This window comes from Pieris rapae, chromosome 6, assembly GCF_905147795.1.
Source record: "Pieris rapae chromosome 6, ilPieRapa1.1, whole genome shotgun sequence".
Lineage (NCBI taxonomy): Eukaryota > Metazoa > Arthropoda > Insecta > Lepidoptera > Pieridae > Pieris > Pieris rapae.
Genome location: NC_059514.1, coordinates 1,998,058 through 2,021,176, shown reverse-complemented (window position 1 = coordinate 2,021,176; position 23,119 = coordinate 1,998,058). Strand labels below are relative to the sequence as shown.

Sequence of the window (23,119 nt, the reverse complement as noted above, 5' to 3'; positions counted from 1 at the left end):
ACTTTTATGGGGGTTGTATGTATTAATGATATAAATCAGTTCAATCCTACTATAAATTTAACATAAACTTAATATAAGTAATCACTTCCTGTGACATCACATTTCACCCAAACAGACATTATAGAATTCGTTGCTTTACACAAGAATTTACAACTAAAAATAAAATGGATAAATATTTTTCATTGAGCTAATAATTATCCCGTAATAAGTTTAAAAATAAATGGTTTCAGTATTATAATAGTAAGTGATTACAGTCATTATTAAAATACTAAATTAATATATAGAAAATCAGATATCACAAACATATAAATTATTATGTACATTGCGCGATACATTGAATATAAATTTTAAAAAATGTAAATGATATACAAGTTGCCTTACTGTAAGCGAAATATTAAAAACAGGTGATCCACAACATTAGGTACAAACAAATGCAATAGTGTATAATATCACGGATTTGAATATAGCACACTAAGACACAGTGCCTCTATTATCTTACAATTACTCATAGGATCATGGTTTAATGATTGTAGCCCCATACAATTTATGTGTAATCAAATATCCACACAATTAAACGGGCAATTTACTTTCTTGTCCCCTATGCTCTTGATTTGGTAACTGGTAGTAAATTACTTTCCAATTATTTCTTAACATGGATGTTGAATGTGATACTTTAATATGTAATTGAAAATGATTCTTAAAGTCTTAGATTTTCTACTCACTCAATATGTCGCTTAGCAAGCAGTTACAAAAAAATTCTCAAAAGATAATTTTAAATGGCTTCATCACAAAGCTCATTCGGGTATATAATAATATTTAAATATAATTCCAGTTAATTTTAAAATAAAGTGGATATAGAAAATTCACAAGCTAGTCAAAGATTAAAAATTTTAACAGATTAGAATTAGGACATTTTAGTATTGTCTTTTATTTACATAACTTTTACACATTTAAAGAAAAACACTTTTTTAACGGATTATAGATATGTATTATTATATTTAAACTTATAATTATTTGTACATAATTTTAAATTTAAACCGACGTTTCGCGTGCTTTACAGCGTGCGTGCGTCACCGTGACCAATATAATAATACATATCTATAATCCGTTAAAAAAGTGTAGGACATTTTAATCTGTGGCAGTAACTGATAAATGAGTTGCTTTATTAAGCAAAATTAGATAACCAGACCGCATATACTTACCAATTCTTATATAGTAATTGTTAGCATTTTCACATTTCCCACCAATAAAATATGCATGATCACTATAATTTTGTACTGTGTTTAAAATATGTATCACTTTTAAAAATTAAATTGTTTTTATGTTTTCAGATTTGTACAATGCTTATTGATAATTAGGTCCATAAATATCAAATAAAATATCAATGAAGAAATTCGTCGTCATCCCCTACCTGCAAACAAAAAATAATTTATACTCTATGGCATTATACAACCATAGACAAAACTACCCTTAGACTTTGGCCCTTAAATCCTTAAAGTTAGAGTACATGTTGGCCAACAAACAAAGTATTGAACAATATAAAAATCATTTACATGTTATTGTAATACACACACTAGTTGTGTTTTGTACAATTGTTTTAAGCCAGAGCTTATTTTATCGAAGTATCACCACACAATGAGACATGCTATATCATGGGTATGATTTGAAAATACCATACAGTAGGAATTTTTTCAAAATCAAAAATTGAATTTAAATTTATCTCTCGGTTTCATGTTTTGTTAAATTGTAACTTAAATAGGTGATGACCAGTTGAAGCCATTTTATTATCTTACCTGTAGAAAATATTCAAAATCACTTCTATGGCAACTGCCTTCTGCAGAGAATGTGAATTTGTGAAACGTACCATCCTCACTTATAACTGTGAAAAAAAAATCGTGAATTTGAGAGAATTACTACCTGCCGTCTAGCCGCTATAGATTGCACCTTGTCTATTACCACAGATACCATTGAAAATCCTAGTCATAGTAACAAGCACTGTTAATTAATCTATAAAATTTTAAATGACTACATACACACTAACATTACATTCACTAAAATAAATCAAATTCAATAGCGCAGTTCACGACGCCCTCATAATTTAATTCTACCTAAGTATAGAACCAATTACGGCAAAAAAACATTGAGCGTTGGGGGAGTACTGCGGTATAATAGAATCCAAAAAAATGTAAAAAGTGCAGGCAGCCTAACAATATTTAAATTAAGATTAAAAGACCATCTATTGAGTGAACCCGAAAATGAAAGTTCATCCAAGTTCTACCAAGTTTCTTTTTGTAATTGTAACGTTAGCATATAAGTGTTCTCATGTAAGTGACTAATGTCTATTATGAGAATAAATGTCTTTAAACCTAAAGTACCTTTAATTCACACATACATACCACTTATATATGTGTGTGAGAGAGTTACATTCACTAATGAAGTAAATAGTGAAATATATATAAGTGGAAAGTCAAAAACTTGAGTAGCAGACAATTATTATATATCAAAAATTCGGTTCAGCAAAAAAATACATACCGACAGCGCTGGAATCGTCCGTAAAAGCGCACAGAGCCCGCGTAGAGGACGCGGCCGGTGCGCACACGTGCGCGTAGTTCCCGCGCGCGGCCCACACGTGCAACGTGCCCTTATCCGACACGCAGCACACGAGCGACCCCGACCAATTGAAGTTTATACTAGGATTATTATTAATCTTTATTATAAGAACGCTTATAGTAGGGTCAATTTATATTTATTTATTTATTTAAGTATTCCTACAGCTAATCATTAAACAATATCCAAACAATTAACACAAACACACAAAAGCCAAAACGGAATACACATATAAACAGAAACATATAGCACAGTTTTACAAAGCACAGTTGTAAGATTGATTGAATTAGGCGATCAAAACACATATTCAACGTGAAACAACAAACAAAGCCATTATTGGTAAAAGTTACCTGAATTTTTTAAAATATTTTTTTAAGAAATTTTTAGTCACATTAAATATATCGATTTGCTGCGTATATATATTACGTAGAAGTTTGTGTTTCATATGAAATTCTTTTCTATGTAAGATTATGTATACATTAAATAAAACAGTTTGAACTGCACAATTGCTGAACATTTAACAATTCTGTATACATATTTATTGCATGTTAATTTGACGAGTAAATTTAAATTTTTATACTTTCAGAATAAATTATATAAGTTGTATTTACAAAATTTTATGTAACATCCACGAACAGTTTTAAAATCTGTAGAAATAAAATAAATACTGGCATATGCAACCATAAATATTAAGTTTAATTTTTATAAATTGTTATTTCGTACACATATATTGTTAAAACGATTAAACATATAAAATTGTAAATAATATCCCCATATTGCAAACGATCCCACGGGTCGCACGGGCAGTCATCGCAGCCTATTAACACTTGTCGGTCATTTAGGGCGCCTCTCTCTTTTTAATACCCCTTTTTCTTTTTAACAATTGGAGGCCGTATACCCAGAGAAAATCCAACCTGGAGTCGATTTCACAATTTGGCAAAACAATTTTCTTTAATTTAACGGTAATGAGGATGAAAAACTAATGAAATTTTGAATTAATCGTATCGTAGCCGTATATTGCCTACCTATATTCACTGTTTCATTAATCATGCGAAAGTCCATACAATAATTACCAGTACACATCAGCATAATCCGACCCTCGCCTTAGTTCGTGTATCATCTGCTTAGTACTGGTATCCCACAGGCGTATGATTGTACCTCGCTCAGAGGCAGTCGCCAATTTCGCACCATTTGCGGACAGACTAAGGCAAACCAGGTCAGTTTGATGGCAACCCACCACCGCCGGTGAACTGGACTGAGCGCCTTTCACCGCTCGAGAAATGTCCTGGTAAAATTAGTCGGTCAGAACTGTCGACTAAAATTTATATAGAATAAGAGCGCGGCCACACGATGCGGTGCCGCAACGTCATCCTACATACAAATTACTATACCATGTCACACGACGCATCGTTATCGCATCGTGTGGCCGCGTTCTAATACTAAGATTCAGACACGGAACTTAAGTCTAACTACCGTACGTCAAAAATGAATCGGATTTTGACTTGACGTCATAGTTCACGTTTAGTCTCGCTTCTGAATCTGAGGATTCGATCACTAGACACTGGAACCTAGATATGAACTTTTTTTTCTTTTTATAGAACAGGGGCCAAACGGGCAGGAGGCTCACCTGATGTTAAGTGATAATGCCGCCCATGGACACTAAATGCCAAAGGGCTCGCGAGTGCGTTGCCGGCTTTTTAAGAATAGGTACGCTGTTTTCTTAAAGGAACCTAAGTCGAATTGGTTCGGAAATGGTTCATTGAGCAGCTGGTTCCACAAAGTGGTGGTGCTCGGCAAAAACTGCCTTGAAAAACGCGCAGTTGTGGAACGGCGGACGTCCAGGTGATACAAGTGGAATTTCGTATTCTGCCTCGACGTCCGATGATGAAAATCAGCTGCAGGTATTAATCCGAACAACTCTTAAAACTACACTTCACCCCTTGACTTCAAAACAAAGAATGAAATAACATAAAAAGAGATTAATATTATTTTCTTAATTTATAAAAACTATATTATTCAGTAGACAATTTTAATTTGAAAATCTTTTTTTATTAACGTTCGCCTTAAATGCATTTAAATTAACGTACGAACTCACCAACAATTGCAACGAACCCTTCCTATGCGCCGGCGCAGCCAGTAATTGTACCGCGTTGGGATCAGTCGCAAGAGAACACAGCGGACGGGAGGACGCCGGCGTACGTAGCAAGGCGACACGCTGTAACGATGGCAGTGATAGAACTTGGATCGAAGATGTTAATACTACCGCCACTCTGGAATATTATCATTGCCTTTTTATTAAAATGTATACTAGAGCCAATCAGTGCCGATTTAAGCGCGGGACCTGAAGCAAATTCTATCAAGGAGCCCATCTTGAGATGAGTTTAGGGTATTAAATAAAAGGATATTCTGGTTTTATGAAACCACGGTAACAGTGAAACTTTTTTCACATTATAGACATCTAACTAAAAAAAAAATTAAAATAATATTCCATTAAGGGTATAAAAATCGTTTTACCAATCTTTATTTTATATTTGGAAAATTGGAATTATAATGGGAAATAATAAAAGTAGACTAAGTCTCCAACGAATATTTTTATAGTACTCTTTGAGAGTACGACATAAATAATTATTATATACTTAACAATTATTAAGATTATATACACATATTAAATAAACAAACATTGACAAAAACAAACGAAATAGCGTAAAGCGCTGGCACAAATGATTAAAAGTGTATTCACTACACAGTCCGGCGCCGCCGTATTGCCCTTGGCTGCTATGACGAGCGGTTTTCACTTTATCCCTACTCCGCGGCCGACCGTCACGCAACATGCGCCACACAGACCAAAAATATTTAGACGATGTAATAAAAGTTTCATTTTAAAAACAAAACCGTTACAAATATTTTTATTTGTATTTATAACCAGCAAATTTAGTGATAGTTACGCACTCAATATTAAGCAAAGCATATCATCAGCTTAAAAGTCATTATTGTAAGTGTTACTAAATCCAACAATGTTTGTAAAATACCTACTTATTTTTAATATTAAACGTGACGAAATCGAGTTTAAGATTTTTAAGTGGTAGTGAGGCAAGATATTGTACGCTGCTATGTAAGTTAATATTTCTTTATAACAGTTACGGGTATTATTATATTCGTACGTTGAAGCGGGCGGCGCCTAGAATTTGCTACTCTTGCTACGTGGCTAATCCGGCACCGAAGCCAATGTTATACTCATAGTACAAGTGCTGTGTATAGCCTATAGACGCTATCTAGTTTCTATAAGCTGTGTTAACTTAAAACTTTAAAGTTAAAAAAAGTACTAAAATTTGACAACTACACAAAGCGACTTCAAATCTTATTCCATTGAAAAATATTAAAATAATACAAAAGACGAGGAAGTGATCTTATTCCGACAATAATTATATTGAATATAATAAATAGATATTGCGAATTATGATAAAAAATTAAATCACGAAGAAAAATATAAAACAGTAAAACACGATGTAATAAAATATTAAAAACAGCAGGAAGTTAAATGACCTTGATTTGTCCTTAACTTTACACAAATTCGTGGATGGAATATTTATCGAGTGTTTCGGCGATTGTTCTTTTATATACCATATAATCACAATGTTTATATATCATTTATTCCTATTAGGTTGCCTGGAAGAAAACGTTTATTGCAAAACATGTTGATTTGGTTTATATTTTTATCAATTGGACTATAAATAAACATTATAATCTAGATTTATTTATAGTTTTTAAATTAAGGAAAATAACGAATGAATTAACTAGTCTTATAGTCGCAATGTCTGACTTAGGTAATATTATGTGAGGATGTTCAAAAATAAATCGATGAAGATTTTTAAAATAATTGTCAACTGTATAACTATATTTTTCCGTATTTTGATATCAAATGTTTGTTAGGAATTTGGTCACTCTTGCCCGAGATACAAATATTGACACTTCAAATTTCGTCTTTAATTTTTTACGGTTTGAATCAAGCCTGTTTATACGCCATGTACATCAACTACTAAGTCACGCATTCCCATAGTTACATGTATAAAAAAATGTAATACAACTTCAATAGTCTGAATTATTAGTATATTATTCACATTAAAAGAAATAGATTGTATTTATATCTGGGTTAGTCGGTGAAGGTTGTTCTTTATCTTATCGTATTTACTTTGATAAACCTGGAGTTTTAATGAAAATCTTTGCTGTGTTAAGAATATACCGAGTTTTACATTATTATGACACTTTAATTATTAAATTTATTGTCTTTACAAAAAGCTATCAAAATGAACAAAGAAAATTGTCAGGAAAACTTACTTCCAGTAGTGTGTCTGCTTCATCACTTAACAACTTTATCATCATCAAGTCTTTTTATAATACTAATCATTTCCTATGTTGAGAAAGTATGATATGTTGCAGCCAACTTGGGACAACCAACAAGGAATATGTTTCTTTAACAAAATCCTAGAGGATCTTTTATCTCTGCCTTTTAATAAATTTAAGAAATGTATCAATTAAAAGCCTGTTTCACAATGTCCGGATAAGTTCCAAATAAGCTATTTGTTACTTATTTGTAGGATAAACAGTATTTTTTCGTGACTTTCACGACTGTTACATAGCGCTATTTGTCATGAAATGCCAAGTATCTTATTCGGAACTTTTATCTTTCGAATAATTTATGTGTTGCATAGCTATTTGGCACTTTATCCATACATTGTGAAACAGGCCCTAAATATATTAAATAAAGAAGTACTTAAATGTCAGATATTATATATTTTATATTTAGCTTTTTTATTTCTGTCTGTGATGAATGTACACAACTCAACCTTACACATCTTTTTTGTGACAGTAGTCTTAACTTGCATATATATATACATAAGCAGCACCCAGCTTGCGTATATTTGATACCTGCTTTTACATAAGACTTTCATAACAATCATCATACTTAATTTTATCTTAAGGATAAACACAGGTGTTTTTCATAGCAATTTCTGAGCAGCGTTTTGGGTATTATATTTTCATTTTCATGAACTTACTTATCTTTCCTGGCCCGCAATGCTCGTATAGGCGACTTGAAGAGGACCTCGGCTTTAAAGGCACGCTGCTGGTCATCAAGAAGCATGAGGCTGCAGGGCCTTCGGGCTCGCACCATAAGTAGCCAATTGGTACGAAACACCATTTCACATAGTGATACTTCGCCCAGCTCCTCTTTGCCTGTAATTGTATTTACAAATGTATTTTATTGACAGATATAAGATATTAACAGTGTAAAAATTATACAAATTAGTCATGTATTTGTGTCTGTGAACTGTGAAGAAGGGAATAATTCAGAGTCAAGGTGCGAATTTTGCTATATATAGCAAACTTAGCCAACTAAGAGTCTCATCCCAAAAAGTATAACGTTTCATTTTAGGTTATCATCTACCTAATCTTCTTAAATTATTGTATTAAAATAGAACACAAGAATAGACTGTCTTACCTTTAATAGAGACTCTAAGTATTGGACACTTTCTCAAGTTAAAAATAATTTTTAGTAAATTACTTGTATCACTTAAGGCTAGATTGTAAGGTTTCAAGATAAAAAGAGACATGTATTTAAAAAATATTAAAAGGTGTAGTACCTAAGATTTTGTGTAAAATTAACATTGTTTTGATAATATACTGTATTTAAAATATTTCAAAACTTCTGCTCAATACTATAAACAAAAATCATTAGAGTATATGCAGTGATTAATAATTGTTGTTATGACAATTATGAAAAGATATGTGAAAATAGGTTCTGCATTTAAAGAGAGTAATTATTATTGACTTAAGTTACATCTCAATAGGTATTTAATGTGTTTAGACAACCACAAGTTTATCAAGTTTAATTATTATCATAAATAATTACTAAATTAAAGAATGCAATTTTTAATTAATAGTCCAAAAACATTAGCACTCAGGCACTTGTATTATAAAAATTGCAAAATTTCAACTGTAGTCTGTAATCAATTAATAAAACTGTTTTTCTCTTATATACATGAATAAAAAACACTTACTGTAATGTGCCTTCTCAACAAGTGGGTCCACATTGTAGACACGCAAGCCAGAGGTAAGACAACAAGTGAAGCAGCCTGAAAATATTAATGTATTATTTTAAATACAAAATCACAAATAATCTTTGTATTATTATATAAATCATTATAATAATAGAACAATGGTTATCTTCTTATAAGTATGAAATATTATTTTACTTTTTGATGTATTGATGATTTAAATATATTTATATTATGATACTTAATCAACAGTTAACAAATTACACAGTTTAATTTTAATATTGTTATTTCTTACATGGTTCGATAATTATGTGATACCAAGATTTTTACCATATGTATACCTTACTTTCTATTGCATATTTAACATACAAATCAATGCTTGAAAAATTAAAAACAAAATTCTGTATGTATGTGTGAGTAAATGTAAATATTTACCAAGCTTCAGGATTTAACAAAGGCTACGCAGTGGTACGCAAAACGTGTTATACTACGTAGGCGCGCAAACTATAAATATAAACAACACGTGGAACTAAAGTGCGACAATGGCCTAAGATTTTACATACAAAGTTTAGTGCGTTACGATTACCCCTCGTATTAGCGACATATAGATATGCACGCGTGGGTCATCCACATTATGAATAATATCACGCTTTACGTTTGAGAACAAAGAACTAAGGGTGACTAACTAGGAAGTCAACACACCTTGATTCTGGTTAAAAGCCAGGCTTGTGATTCCGCTGCTTCTTCGGCGCGCCATTATCACTCCACAAGTAATTTATCATAAACATTGAGTCGATTTTTTATCATTTATCTTTGTGGACATTTTCACATCAGAATTTTTATACGCACATTAATTTATTTACATGTTTCTTGTGTGCAATACACAGCTGATTTGATTTGATTTAGCTGAATGACAGTGGCGGCTGTGAAACAACGTATGATGGCACTTATGACAATTGACATTTAATTATGCTATTCTAGGTGTTGCAATTTTTAACTCCTATTAAGGAAAAAATAATTATACATTTAGAAAAATGTTTCGCGCAAAAAGTAATAATAATTATTATCGAATATAAGTACCGAATGATTAAATATAATTAAATTGTAATTGTTCAAATATGTAAATTTTCATACATATTAAGCTGTTTATGAAACTAATGCATTTTACACTGTTAATAATTTAAATTTTGAAGTTTTCTCTGCGAGTGATACCCTACTGGCTGAATTCACAATTTTGATTTATATAAAAAAAATATCAAAATGTTTTTATCTTCCCTCTTTCAAGAAATTCTTTTACAGATCAAGTTTTTGGCTTCCAAAGCTGTGCTAAATTATGTAGGGTGTCAAATAGCAAAAGTAGTGATAATAAATTTAAAAAATATCAACGTGATTAACTAATATCAAGGTAGCATAACAATGTAAAAATTACTAATTAATGAGGATCTTTGTCCTTGAGAATGCCTTTTATTTGAACTTATTAAACATGTATTATTCTTTTCCAGAATATGGATTTCAGCACAACAGTAAATGCTGATTATCAATGGCCATTTCCGAAGCCTATAGTTGGAAAGTAAGTAGTAGAGGGCTATAAACTAAGGGCTAGTTCTAAAATAGATTAACAATATGAAATAATATCTGAGGTAATTTATAATCGTGGAAGCTTTATTATGTAATCCATGTCTATAGGTGCGGATTTTTTTGCCGATAGTTACGCTTCTAAAAACCAATTCTTCTTTTCTAAAGCTTTATTCGCTTCCTCTTTTCACTTTTTTTATTGATATGTCTGTTAGACCCTGTGAGCCACCGAAACCTGACGCAGCGCCTACAACCAGACCAGCACCTGTAGCTCCATACTGCCACTGCGATGCACATTCATACTCGCCACGCGTTGAACAATATAAACAACTACTCGACAAAGAACAGAAGCTATGTCAAGATTACGAGCTGTTAAGGAAACAGGTGAAGTATTTCACTAAACGCGATTATTTATAATAAAAAATTCTAAACAATGTTGTACGTATGTGTTTGGCTTGAGCGTGCGACTCTTAAAGTCGTGATTTCATATCGCTTTCGGACTTTCTATGTGTCCATTTAACGCTCGAAGAATTAAGGAAATCTTGGTGAGGGAACCGGCATGTGGCGGGTTCAACCTTTTCAGGTCTGTGTCTCAGATTTTTGTACCTCATCATCGTTTGTCAATCTAATAGGCAATTTTTTTTTAAAAGGTGGGACCCCTACATCCTAGCCTATCACGCACGCAATCAGGCAGATTTGTGACGGAGTGGCTAAGCAGCAGGGGAGTGTCAAATTCTCCCCTTTCCTAAAAAGGGACATTATTAACATGGAGGGTTGGCGTCTCCCGCCGGGCCCGGGCGACAACTACTCCGGAAATATTGTCATAATATTCATGGGCGAGTTGGGGCCCGCTGCCCAGCGCCACCCGCGCAACCTCTCGTGCTATTTTTGTCAGTGACATGTCTGACGATCTTGCCGCAGAATTTTTCCAGCTGCGATCTGTGCTCAAGCAACATGTCGGATAGCCCATCCCAGGATACCTTCATGCCAGTCTCGAGCTCCAGATCGCACCTGGCCCTTTCAAAGGTAGCACAGTCAACAAGTAAATGAACCACCGTTTGGTCGGTTCCGTCGTCACAGAGCACGCGGGGCTTGTCTTCAGTTTGAGTCTGTGTAAATAGTGTCCAAAAGCCCCGTGGCCAGTCAGGATCTGCGCCATGTAAGGTGCGAAACGCCTTGTCTTGATTTGTTTGTATGCTGCATTTGCATCTTTAAAAAACATTTTTGTGACTGAGGCTGTCTCACCCCCCACTAATAGGCAAATAGGTGATCAGCCACTTGTGCCTGATACGCACCGTCGACTTTGTGGGTTAAGGCAAACCGGTTTCCTCACGATGTTTCCTTTCACCTTTCACCGTTCAAGCAATGTTAAATGCGCATCTAGATAGAAAGTCTATTGGTGAATAGCCGCGGATCGAACCTACTACCTCATGGACAAGAGTCGCACGTTGAAGCCAACAGTGAAACAATTTGAAGGCATACCGAAAACTATTCTTGGGCCTTCCAACTTGATTTTGATTGAAATTACTTTATTCGTTTTGTAGATGGTAGATGTCACAAATGACATATTGGATCACCCATGTGACGATCTTGATACTAAAATGACCACCATGTATCAGGCTACCTATAAGAAAAGATGTAAGTTTGACCACTACTCACTGTTTTATTGTATTTATATTTAGACGTAATATTAGTGTAGGAATATATATTTAAATTCCTACTGAAGCATTAATCTTGTTACATAAAATTATATAAATGCAATAAAGCAATTTTGACATTATAACTTTTATCTACATTTCTAAATATGTATTTCAATGCTTTGTACATGTAATATTGTATGTTCGAACCACGTTCCTTTTAATTTAAGAGTAGGCTGTAAATGTCACGTTCCTTCACGACAGATCATAGATATTAGACTTTCATAAATTAAAATTTCAGCCTTCCCAGTATCGGACTATCAAAAGATCATAGCCGCATCACAATCTAGCGCACCCATACCCATGGAGAGCAATCGTCTCGGAGTATTACGTTGTTATAAGGATCCCACTCACTTTACTGACAATCCCCCGACTGTACGACCAACTATACATCCCCCGGGGCCCGTCCATACCGGTGTTGCTCCCATTTCCGTACAAAGTTGGTTCACGGACTTTCCAGGAAGGTCTGAATACATGGACACGTACAGTGCCTCAGCAAAAGCCTGTTGGAGGTCCATGCAGAGGTTTAAGGAGCCACTACCCTCGACAAGACGTAGGGCGGACGATACATGCGTTTGAGTCTTCTTTTTGGTTTTGTGATTTTCTGTATTGTGTAAGCAATAAATATGGGAAGATAAATGTTTTTATTTGATGCCGGATTTCACAAGGCATAACACACCAGCCACAGCCTCTTTTGCCATTTACAATAATAACAGAATGACTTCCAGTAATTAGCAGTCTTTAAAAAAATTAAGAAAATGAAGGAAGAGGTATTAACGTAAAATTATTTGTGACTTCTGATTGGTCAAAGACACGTTTTTAGGATTGGGTTGTGAGTAATAAAACGATTTTAATATAGTCCATCGTTTCGTTTGCCATATGATAATATAAGGAACTTTCCTAACGAGCCGATGTGCTCGTAATGCTAAAAATGTGATTATTATCTTTTACGCTTTATGAATAGTCTATAATGTGGACGTCTTATTAATCGTTTTGATTTTATTTTTCTTTGTCTATAAGCATTAAGCAAGTAGGTGGAACAACCTGACACAGACATCTTTAAACAGATCAAGATTTTTTTTGAATGGCTTTAATTTGTGCCAACTGGGCACAGGGTACTTCGCCAGTGTCGTGTAGATGGAGAAGGCACGAAGGAGATTGATCGGTGAAAATAATAAATTATGCACCTAAAAAAATTGTTGAAATTCCATTGTTAGTTTAAAAACATCACAGACAACACAATATCAAGAATTTTTATATAAATATTTTCTTCTGGTTCTTTACTAACTGGATTTCTAGAGGATTTTCCACGTAACAAATTAATATACCATATTCCATAAATCATATTAACACAGCTCTTTATTGATTAATATACATTTTATAAGAAAGAAAAATGTATGTACTATGAAAAAGTTGGTAACCAATAAAAGTAAAAAGTAGGTACAACATTTTTAAAACCCGCATAATTTAATTCGAGTTTGGAGGGCGACAACCTAACAAGCTAACAACCATTTAACCTAATTTGTTAAATTTAAAACTCTATGGACTTAATCATATGTCTGAAGAACATTCGAGAGGCATGTGTTCTTTACTTGAAAATTAAGACGTTAGAGCGAAAAAGCTAGGAAAGTCCGGATACCTCACAATTCTCGCAATACTTTCTAAATAACTCATAGAATTTTGTAAATATTAAATTAAATTAATTATTAAATATCTAAATGAATAAGGAATTGCTAAATATGTTGCAAAACTCGACAGCTCCACCAATTCGAGTTTTTATAATTTATTCCTTATGAGGAAGGGTTTTATACAGCGGGAAATTGAAAAATAAAACAAAACTTGAAAGAAATTCTTCTATTTTGTACTTAGGTAAAGTGAAAAGTCTGTATACCCAAATTTTCCTTATGTTAGTATGTAGCAATTATAAATGTAGGCTACCTAAAAACATGTACCGTTATAATTACCGCTAATGTAGTGAACAAAAAATGTGCTTTCCGCTTATGACGTATTTACACTATAGTTTATGAATTCAGGTCTATTTTTTTCAAGTTTATCCAAATTCCACCTAATGGGGAGCAAGAAAATGCTGACGGGTTTACTTTCAAAGGATTCTCGGTCTTTTCATTCAAACACAGTTCATATTTCGAAAGAAGTTGGACTAATGCCATCTTAGCTTGAATATAGCCTTGTCGTACACCTGGAATAGAGTAATGATGATTTTTTAAATTATTATCTAATAGTACAAAATAGTCGGGATATTAACCAGCGTTTTTCAACTACACAGATTTAATAGTGTAAAATTTTCTTGTTATACAATTAATCATATATTAATATTTCTGTCAAAAATCATTCCTAATTTATTATTTATTAACACATTACAATATAAAAAACAATTACAAATAAAATTTACGCTTAAGACTGAGATTGATTCCCGTCTACTTACAGATAAATAACCATGAAATAGACTAAGGGCCTGTTTCACAATGTATGGATAAAGTGTAAATGCAACACATAAATTATTCGAAAGATAAAAGTTCCGAATAAGAGACTTCGCGTTTCATGACGAATAGCGCTATCTGACAGTCGTGAAACGCAAAAATACTGTTTATCCTACCAATGAGTAATAAATAGCTAATTTTGAACTTATCCAGACATTATCAAACAGACCCTAAATATGCTTTCCCCTATGTATCCTTGTAAGTATATAACAAAGTCAAAGTCAAAATCGTTTATTTATATAGGGAACAGAATGTACATTTATGAACGTCAACAATCTGATAATTCTTCTAATTTTACATTAACTACCAGTTCTCGAATTAAGAACACAGCAACAACAATAAACTCTCAGCCACTTTTTAATCACCAAATTTTTTGTTTTTCTCATGACTTCTTCTAATGAAGTGAAGTGAATTTATTCGAATATCTCCAACAACCGCCACCGATCCATAATCAGGAATTTACATACAATTAAGTAAGTATATTTAGCTTACCTAAACATTTCTTTGGCCCCTCCCCAAAAGGCATCCACTGGCATGGATGCATTGAAGCCTTCTTCTCCGGAGTGAAGCGCTCTGGATCAAATTTCTCTGGATCTTCGAAAATTTCTGGATCCATTTGTATTGCTTGTATCGGTATGAATAGTAACGTCCCCTTGTCTATAACTATATCAGTATTGGGAACTTTGAAGTCCTTGTTACATCGGCGGAAAAGGGCTCGCAAGGGTGGATATTTTCGTAATGTTTCTGCAAGGGTAAAAGGCTCTATATCTCTGATGGATTGGGTTCTAATGCATGAATATCTTTATAAAATCCTGAATTTATAAAATACATGTAGTGGTTACTTGGCATACGAGTTTAATTTTTGAACTTTAAATTATTGGAAATTCGAGCACCCAATCCACCACTTCAGTTGTTTTAAGAAAATTATTTCACGATTAATTCAATAGATCTTCTTTGGACCGATAGAATGGAATTTTTTTTTATAAATGCACATAAAAACATGAACTTAACTTATCAAAATTGCTTCAAAAACGTGGAAAATAAGCAAACAGACTTTAGTCTTAGGTGGGAGAAACTCAACATCTTCTCATCTTCAACATCTTAAAGCAAAATATCGCTTGCTACCAGTATCTCGCAACACTCGTATATTAGGGCAATCGTAAATCGAGGTACCATTGTATACATCGAAATATTATAAACATCTCAGTGCATAATTAAAACCTGCTCATATGGATTAGGAAAATATCCTGAGGAATTCAGGAGGCCTAAAATGGGATGAGATTTTGGGATGAGTCACGGTTTGTCACTTTAGTCTTGGCACAAAATAACTCTTCGAAAGTCCCTAAATAAATTTGTATTGGAAAGACATAAGCTCTCGGTTTGTCACGTGACCATTTTCATACAAATGTGTTTGGCTTTAGTCGGTTACGACTGTCAAAAACTGTACAGTCAGTAAAACAATTTATAAAAATAAATCAGTGGCGCTACAACCTGTTTAGGTCTTGGCCTCAGATTTCTGAATCTGTTTCGTGATCAATTTTAAATCTAATAGGCAAGTAGGTGATCAGCCTCCAGTGCCTGACAGTCGTAGTCGACTTTTTTTTTGGGTCTAAGACATGTCGGTTTCCTCACGATGTTTTCCTTTCGAGCAAATATTAAATGCGCACATAGAAAGAAAGTCCATTGGTGCATAGCCGGGGATCGAACGTACGACCTCATGTATGAGAGTCACACGCTAAAGCCAACACTGCTTTAAAAAAAATTTATACCTCATAGATTTTTCTCAGATATTCGAACGAGTTGCTGAATCTTACCTTCTAGAACCATATTCATATAAGTCATTTCATTTTGAGCTTCATAAGTACATTGCCCATTATATTTTGCTAGTACCCTTAATATTTCTTCTCTTGCTTTTCTCTGCACGTCGGGGTTTTTTGCCAGTTCGTAGGCTGCGTACCGCCCCGTCGTAGCTGACGTCTCGTAGCCCGCAAACAAGTAGAGCATTGTGTTCGCTACTACGTCAATAAGTGTGAAAGAATCTTCCGTTTCTAAAAATTAACAATTTTAATTTTAAACTTTGAATTTCGAAATTTTCCCAGATATTATAAATTGTACGAAAAATTATTTGTATTGATAGAAATTTAAGTAGGTATTTGCCTCAACTTAATGAAACATTATAGTTTTGATTCGAAATTCCACCTGTATTACCTCGAGGTCCGCCGTTTCACAACTGAGCGTGTTTCCGTGGAATCAGCTGCCCACTGAAGTATTTCCTAACCAATTCGACTTAGGGTCCTTCAAGAAAAGATCGTACCAATTATTAAAAGGCCGGCAACGCACTCGCGAGCCCTCTGGCATTGAGAGTGTCCATGGGCGACGGTATCACTTAACCCCGAGCTGTTTGCCCCCTGTTCTAAAAAAAACATTAGCTAACCTGATTGAAGAGAGGTATCTGTGTCCATTAAGTCAATAAGTCTTTGAAGAAAATCCTTGCGACGAAAATTGTTGGTTTTGCGATATTCCACTCCGTTTTTGACTAAATTGTAAAAGAAATTATTAATGACGGGGTCTGTACGCTTCAGGCCGAATTTCTTGAAAAATTCCGGTTGGAAAAAAGCGATTCCCCTTATAATTGTCCTTAAATTTATAAAAATATATCTAACTGTCTATTTAATATTACTTCCATTATGGAGTTAAATGTATTAAAATAAATAAGTTACACAAGGTGAAAATTAATTTTAACTTACCAATATATCGACGTGTATTCAAAAAACTGTCGGCATCGTCCATAAAACTCAGTTTCGCCTCTTGTAAACCCATCATTTTTAATTCCAAATCCAATATTACCGACTATTTCCACCGCGTATTTACCAAAAAATTCAGTAAAATTTATCGGTGTACCATTCTCATACATTAAGTCCCCATACTGCAGTCCCTCTTCTGCTGCTTTCTTTACATGAGGGAAAAGAGACTTCAGGTTAGCTGGACTAAAAGTTGGGGAGAGCTTTGATCGAAGAGACTTCCACTTCGGGCCGTGGATGTGAAAGAGATGACCACCGAGAGGGTCGCTGGTTTTCGAACTTGAATATACCCCATGTGATTGGAAATAGTCGTAATCCTTGATTAGAATATGTTTGGCTAGTTCTAGATCGTTGACGCACAGTACGGGTATGTTGAAGCAGTAAAGGCCAACCAAGGGGTTCTTTTTATATTGAAAATAAGCGTCACAGTACGGTTGGAAAATTTGTTTTTTACGCTTTATCACGTCGCGGACATTACCAAAGGGAAACGATGGTTTTGGTCCCGGTACGCCCTTCTTTTCCCAATACGAAAACTTCGTTTTGAACCACAAGTAAACAGAAATGCTTATGATAGAAATAGTTGCCGGTATAAATAATAAAGGATACATTTCTCGTGTATCTCACACAGCAAAATACCCCTGAATGTTTGTCGTAATATCACAATTCCGGCTTTTAAAGGTTCATAATTGTTTATGAAGTTTTTGTGAATCCACTCATAAATAACAGTAATTAAAAGATAGTTGTAACTACATAAATATTCTTTAAATTGTTTTTGCTTTCACATGATTAAGTGTTTCAGTAAATCATTTCTGCAACTTTAATTAACTTCAATAAATCATTCCCTATGTACGTATAGTAATTTATTTACTCTATGTCACATTTATGTTATTAATGATACCAACAAATTCTTAAGTGAACTGTAAACACAAATTACAATAACAAATACTAAATATATCTTAATAGTATTGAAATAGAGTTAAAAAAGTCTGTCACTTCAGTTTTTCCAATAATATGATAACAATTTAAAATTGGTTTCAATCAATAAACTTCACCCCATGTGGTTCGCTTAGAAAAACAGTAAACCTTTGTAAATTATCTACATGAATAAATGATAATTTGATTTTGTTAAGTTCCATTTTGTGTCATTTAATATATCTGATTCTATAGTCGTTGATCCATGTCTTGTGAGGCAAGATGTTATGATTTCAGCTCCTTGCAAGCGCGTTGTAAACAAAAATAGTTGCCAGTTCTTCTCGTCTGTTCTACGCCATTGAGTACATCCTTCTTTTCATAGTGTAAGATTTAAAATTTTTGTAACGTACAAAAGTTATCTTCATAATTATATTTTTATTCAGTCAAACTTTTATTACATCGTCTCAAACTTTATGGTCTGTGTGGCGCATGTCGCGTGACGGTCGGCCGCGGTGTAGGGATAAAATGAAAGGCGCTCATAGCAGCGAAGGACAATATGGCGGCGCCGGACCGTATAGTGTATACACTATTATTCATTTGTACCAGTGCTCGACGCTATTTTGTTTGTTTTTGTCAGAGTTTGTTTATTTAATATGTGTATATAATCTTAATGATTGTTAAGTATTATTTATGTCGTACTTTCAAAGACACAAAATTCAATAAAAATATTAGTTGGAGACTTAGTCTACTTTCATTAATCCAAAAATTAAAAATCGATGTCGAATGTCGAAAGTTTTATTTAACATTAATATTATTATACATTACATTACATTACAATACATTAGAAAAAAAACAATTTATATGAAAAAAATATTTTAAATTCATTATCAGTATTTTCATACGGTACTAAATACTTTACTCGCTTTTAACATCCATTTTTGTTTAATTTCAAGAAAAATTGTCAATTTTTTTTAAATTGATCCAAATCCCATTATCAGGTGCGCAAGAAAACGATGTTGTCTTGATTCGAATTGGGTCTTCTGTTTTTTCGTCCAATGATAGTTCATATTTGGTAAGTAATTTCACCAACAACATTTTAGCTTGTATGTAGCCTTGACGCATACCTGAAAGAAAAATGCTGAAGTAATTTGCCGTCTTTAGTATTTAGGGTACAGTATTTGAGTATAGGTAGTATAGGAGAGTAGGTAATAAATTTTATCACTTTATATTGAAAAGAATCGCCGACACCATCGACAGGGCATGTTAAGCCCTACTCATCTGTCAAATCTGTTTGTTATCTGTCAAATTATTTTTCGCTGTGATAAAAATGTTTTCTATTAGCATTATATTAAGATTTCCTAAATATATGGTATATACTATCGAAAATTGAAAAAAAATCGTATTAAAACGATTCTTATTAAAATATTTATTAAGGCATTGAACATTTCCAAACCGTAAGCCTTTCATCGTGACTGACATGACTATATATATATCACTATTAATAATAAAGTCGGTATTATTAACTATTATGCATTATTATTGTACTTAATCTTATTACCTAAGCATTTCTTTGGTCCCTCCCCAAACGGCATCCAATGACACGGGTGCATCTTAGCTTTCTTCTCCGTTGCGAATCGCTCTGGGTCGAATTGCTCTGGATTTTCAAAAATATCAGGGTCCATCTGTAATGCTTGAATGGGTATAAATAGTAATGTACCGTTTTCTATAATGAAATCACTGTCAGGTACTTTGAAATCTTTATTACATCTCCGGAACAGAGCGCGCATTGGTGGATATTTTCTCATCGTTTCTGAAAATTTATTGAAACAACGATTTAAGAACTTAAAACTAATAGAAATTAAAAAAAAAAAACAAATTTACACGTAGCACTTGTGCGTGTAACTAGTGCCAATAGCGTTAAATGGTTTGTCAACTGCGAAAATGAAGAATTGAAATTGAACGCAGGCAGTTTCTTTCAAAAAATCATCAAATTCTAATTACTTACAATAATATGAGTAATCGAAATTACACATAATTATAATCTAAACAGTATACAATAAAAAAAAAGAAAAATATAAAGTATTATTATTTTTATAAACATATCGTATTTTACCTTCAAGTACCATGGTTATATACGTCATGTCATTCTGTGCTTCATACGTCCATTCGTTATTATATTTTGCGAGGACACTGATTACCTCTTCTCTGGCTTTGGCCTGAACAGCCGGGTTTTTCGCCAATTCGTATGCTGCAAACATGCCCGTCGCAGCCGATGTCTCATAGCCAGCTAACATATAGAGCAACGTATTCGCTATGATGTCATTGAAAGTAAATCTATATTCTTCCGTTCCTGAAAAGAGCTTTAGTTGCTGTCACCAGACTCATCTTACCTTCTTGTTTCACCAGAAATCTAGCTAGATTACGTGGAAACCAGTTTCCCAATACCGTCACAACTGTAATCTTATTTATTGTTTATGTATATGGGAGAAAAATAAATAAATAATAATTATTATTACATATGCCTTCACGAGGTGCCGCTACAAGATAGTAAGATGGCGTGAATTTGACATGCATAAGTATAAATTGTATTTAAATTGATTAATCTAAAAACAAGTGACCGCGGACGGGACATATAGTGCACATATAAAAGGTGGACTTTAAGACAACTGTACGGATACCATAAATTTAATAGTACATACTACTTGTAATGTCAATTAAACGGGCTTTTTATTATCATTGTTTTATACGTTGACCGAGGTTTTTAGAAAGATTGACGAAACAAGAGAACACTAAAAACTTTAACTCCCATGCTAACAATTTGTCAATTAGCTTCATTAAAAGATGAAAATCAAAAGATTTTAACTAAACAACATATAAAAATTTTTATTTAAGCCATCAGTTTGTTTTTTTTGTATTTTTTTACTAACTTTAGTTTATTAGGAATTTAAATTTGTACTGTGGTGTCGGTGTTGTAAGGTTTTTTGGGTTTTTGGTACTTTCTGTACTTTTAGTGTGTTTAATAATATACAATAAAAAAGTACTCCTATATCATTATTATCGTTTTACCAGACACAAATGAGTTCTTTAGTTAAAATGATGAAATTACTTATATTTCATGAATAGTAGGATCGATACCTAACACGAAATAGTATTACAGAACGAATTTTAAATTTTTTACTTACTTTTTCTGCTTTACAAAAATTGCTGGTTCTTTATTTATTACCTTTTATATTTACCATGTAGCATTTATATTTACCAAAAGGTTATATATTAAAAAGAGCTTGTAACATATCGTAGATATAGTATTATGATGTGTTAAACTTGAATTAATAAATAAAGATCATACCTGACACTGCAGGCAGTGTATCCCTGTCTTTTATATCAATCAGTGTCTGAAGAAAATCATTGCGACGATAACTGTTTCGTTTGCGATAGTCCACAGAGTCCTTTACTAGATTATAAAAGAATTTGTTTATTCCAGGATCGGTACGGTTTATTCTCAGTGCATCGAAAGCCTCCGGAGCGAAAAATGCAATCGCACGTATTACTGTCCTGTAAAAATTATACAAACGTTAAATAATTCTTTGAAAATTCTTTAAAAGTATTATTGTCACGGCATAAACATTTATGTGCATGGAATTATACCATTATATACGCTGTGCCATTCCTTTTCCTAGACTCTGCTACTCCTAGGTACACATCTGCTAGTCAATATATGTGTAGCAATAATTATTGTCCTTCATTCAAAACATTTCTTGCTTATAATCAAATATTTAAAGTTTTTTTAATATTCTATTAATTAATAATTGTTAAGTACAAAGCATGCTACGTTTGCCCGTATCAGCGCGTCCTTTTTAAAATAAATAAATTATAATTTTCAAAAGTTTAATTCATTATAGTTTTATTTCTCGAATATCTAACATTACACAGATAATATAGCTTGTTTTATATCTCGCAATTCATGTATAATAAGAACGAAAAGCTGTGACTACTATTATTATTAATAAAACAACATTTTCTACTAATAAACTTAAGTAACATAATTATTTACTTTATTTTTCTCTCAATCATTTGAAAATATGGACAATCAGACATTTATGAAAATGTGTTATAGAAAGGAAATACAAGCCTGAAAATAACATTTAAACTTAAAATGGCCCAGATCCTAGCAGGTTCCTCACATTCGAGTAGCCCACAATATCGCAGCACACAGCTACCAAGGGGAAATATCGTATTAAAGTAAAAATAAATTACTTATAAAACATTTCACTTACCAATAAATCGAAGTGTATTCAAAGAACTGACGTCCACGCTTATGAAACTCCGTGTTCGATTTAAAACCGTTGTTCTGAACGCCAAAACCGATACTGCTAATGTTTTCCATCGCATATGTTGAGTAGAAATCCGAAAAGTTAATAACTTGCCCTTTCTCATACATCATATCCGCATACTGTAACCCTTCATTAGATATTTTATCTACAAACGGGAAGAACGACTTCAATTTTCCCAATGTGAAAGCTGGCGATAATTTCGCGCGATGGGCTCTCCATTTGTCGCCGTGTATATTAAAAATATGGCCACCGAACGGATCCCCAACTGAGCTGGTAAATATTCCATGAGATTGAAAATAGTCGTAATCCTTGATTAGAATATTTTTTGCTAAATTAGGATCATTGATGCACAACACTGGAATACTAAAGGAGTATAGGCCTACATATGGTAAGTGTTTGTATGTGTTGTAGCTGTCACAGTAGGGTTGAAACAATTGCTTCCTTCGTAAAATAACATCGCGCATATTCCCGAAAGGAAATGTTGGCTTTGGTCCTTTAACACCTCTTCTAGCCCAATAAGAAAATTTATACTGAAACCACGCGTAAAAAGCGAAGAAAATTGTAACCAATGTAAGTAATATGAAAACCATCGTAGCTATCTCCTGTGCCTCTATGATTATAACTAGACCATAGCTGCAAACCAAT

At 33.3% G+C, this 23,119-nt stretch overlaps 4 protein-coding genes across 6 annotated transcripts; 1 reads left to right on the top strand and 3 right to left on the bottom strand.

Annotated features, from left to right (window-relative positions):
• Positions 1-1,354: 1,354 nt before the first annotated feature.
• On the bottom strand, positions 1,355-9,580 carry LOC110997066 (WD repeat domain phosphoinositide-interacting protein 4). Of its 2 annotated transcripts, none has more exons than XM_045628530.1 (8): positions 9,363-9,580; positions 8,664-8,738; positions 7,662-7,839; positions 4,703-4,877; positions 3,681-3,892; positions 2,533-2,690; positions 1,794-1,879; positions 1,355-1,411 (listed from the first exon to the last, which is right to left on the bottom strand). In XM_045628530.1, the coding sequence occupies exons 1-8, from the start codon at positions 9,415-9,417 to the stop codon at positions 1,382-1,384; spliced, it is 969 nt and encodes a 322-aa protein (XP_045484486.1). In that variant the 5' UTR covers positions 9,418-9,580; the 3' UTR covers positions 1,355-1,381. The 2 variants fall into 2 exon arrangements, with proteins under 2 accessions (XP_045484486.1, XP_045484487.1); XM_045628531.1 differs by lacking the exon at positions 9,363-9,580 and adding an exon at positions 9,096-9,227.
• Positions 9,581-9,905: 325 nt separating this feature from the next.
• On the top strand, positions 9,906-12,560 carry LOC110997259. Its single transcript, XM_022265328.2, has 5 exons — positions 9,906-10,065; positions 10,163-10,230; positions 10,451-10,619; positions 11,780-11,873; positions 12,174-12,560. Exons 2-5 carry the CDS (start codon positions 10,166-10,168, stop codon positions 12,509-12,511), a joined length of 666 nt encoding a protein of 221 aa, XP_022121020.1. The 5' UTR covers positions 9,906-10,065; positions 10,163-10,165; the 3' UTR covers positions 12,512-12,560.
• A 1,252-nt stretch (positions 12,561-13,812) lies between these two features.
• LOC110996974 (probable cytochrome P450 6a14) lies at positions 13,813-17,862 on the bottom strand. Its single transcript, XM_022264894.2, has 5 exons — positions 17,178-17,862; positions 16,865-17,067; positions 16,245-16,478; positions 14,923-15,174; positions 13,813-14,129 (listed from the first exon to the last, which is right to left on the bottom strand). The coding sequence occupies exons 1-5, from the start codon at positions 17,837-17,839 to the stop codon at positions 13,954-13,956; spliced, it is 1,527 nt and encodes a 508-aa protein (XP_022120586.2). The 5' UTR covers positions 17,840-17,862; the 3' UTR covers positions 13,813-13,953.
• A 1,175-nt stretch (positions 17,863-19,037) lies between these two features.
• On the bottom strand, positions 19,038-23,088 carry LOC123689302 (probable cytochrome P450 6a13). Of its 2 annotated transcripts, XM_045628736.1 has the most exons (5): positions 22,418-23,088; positions 21,490-21,695; positions 20,257-20,493; positions 19,702-19,953; positions 19,038-19,267 (listed from the first exon to the last, which is right to left on the bottom strand). In XM_045628736.1, the coding sequence occupies exons 1-5, from the start codon at positions 23,062-23,064 to the stop codon at positions 19,092-19,094; spliced, it is 1,518 nt and encodes a 505-aa protein (XP_045484692.1). In that variant the 5' UTR covers positions 23,065-23,088; the 3' UTR covers positions 19,038-19,091. The 2 variants fall into 2 exon arrangements, with proteins under 2 accessions (XP_045484692.1, XP_045484693.1); XM_045628737.1 differs by lacking the exons at positions 21,490-21,695; positions 22,418-23,088 and having other exon boundaries at positions 20,257-20,595.
• Positions 23,089-23,119: the final 31 nt, after the last annotated feature.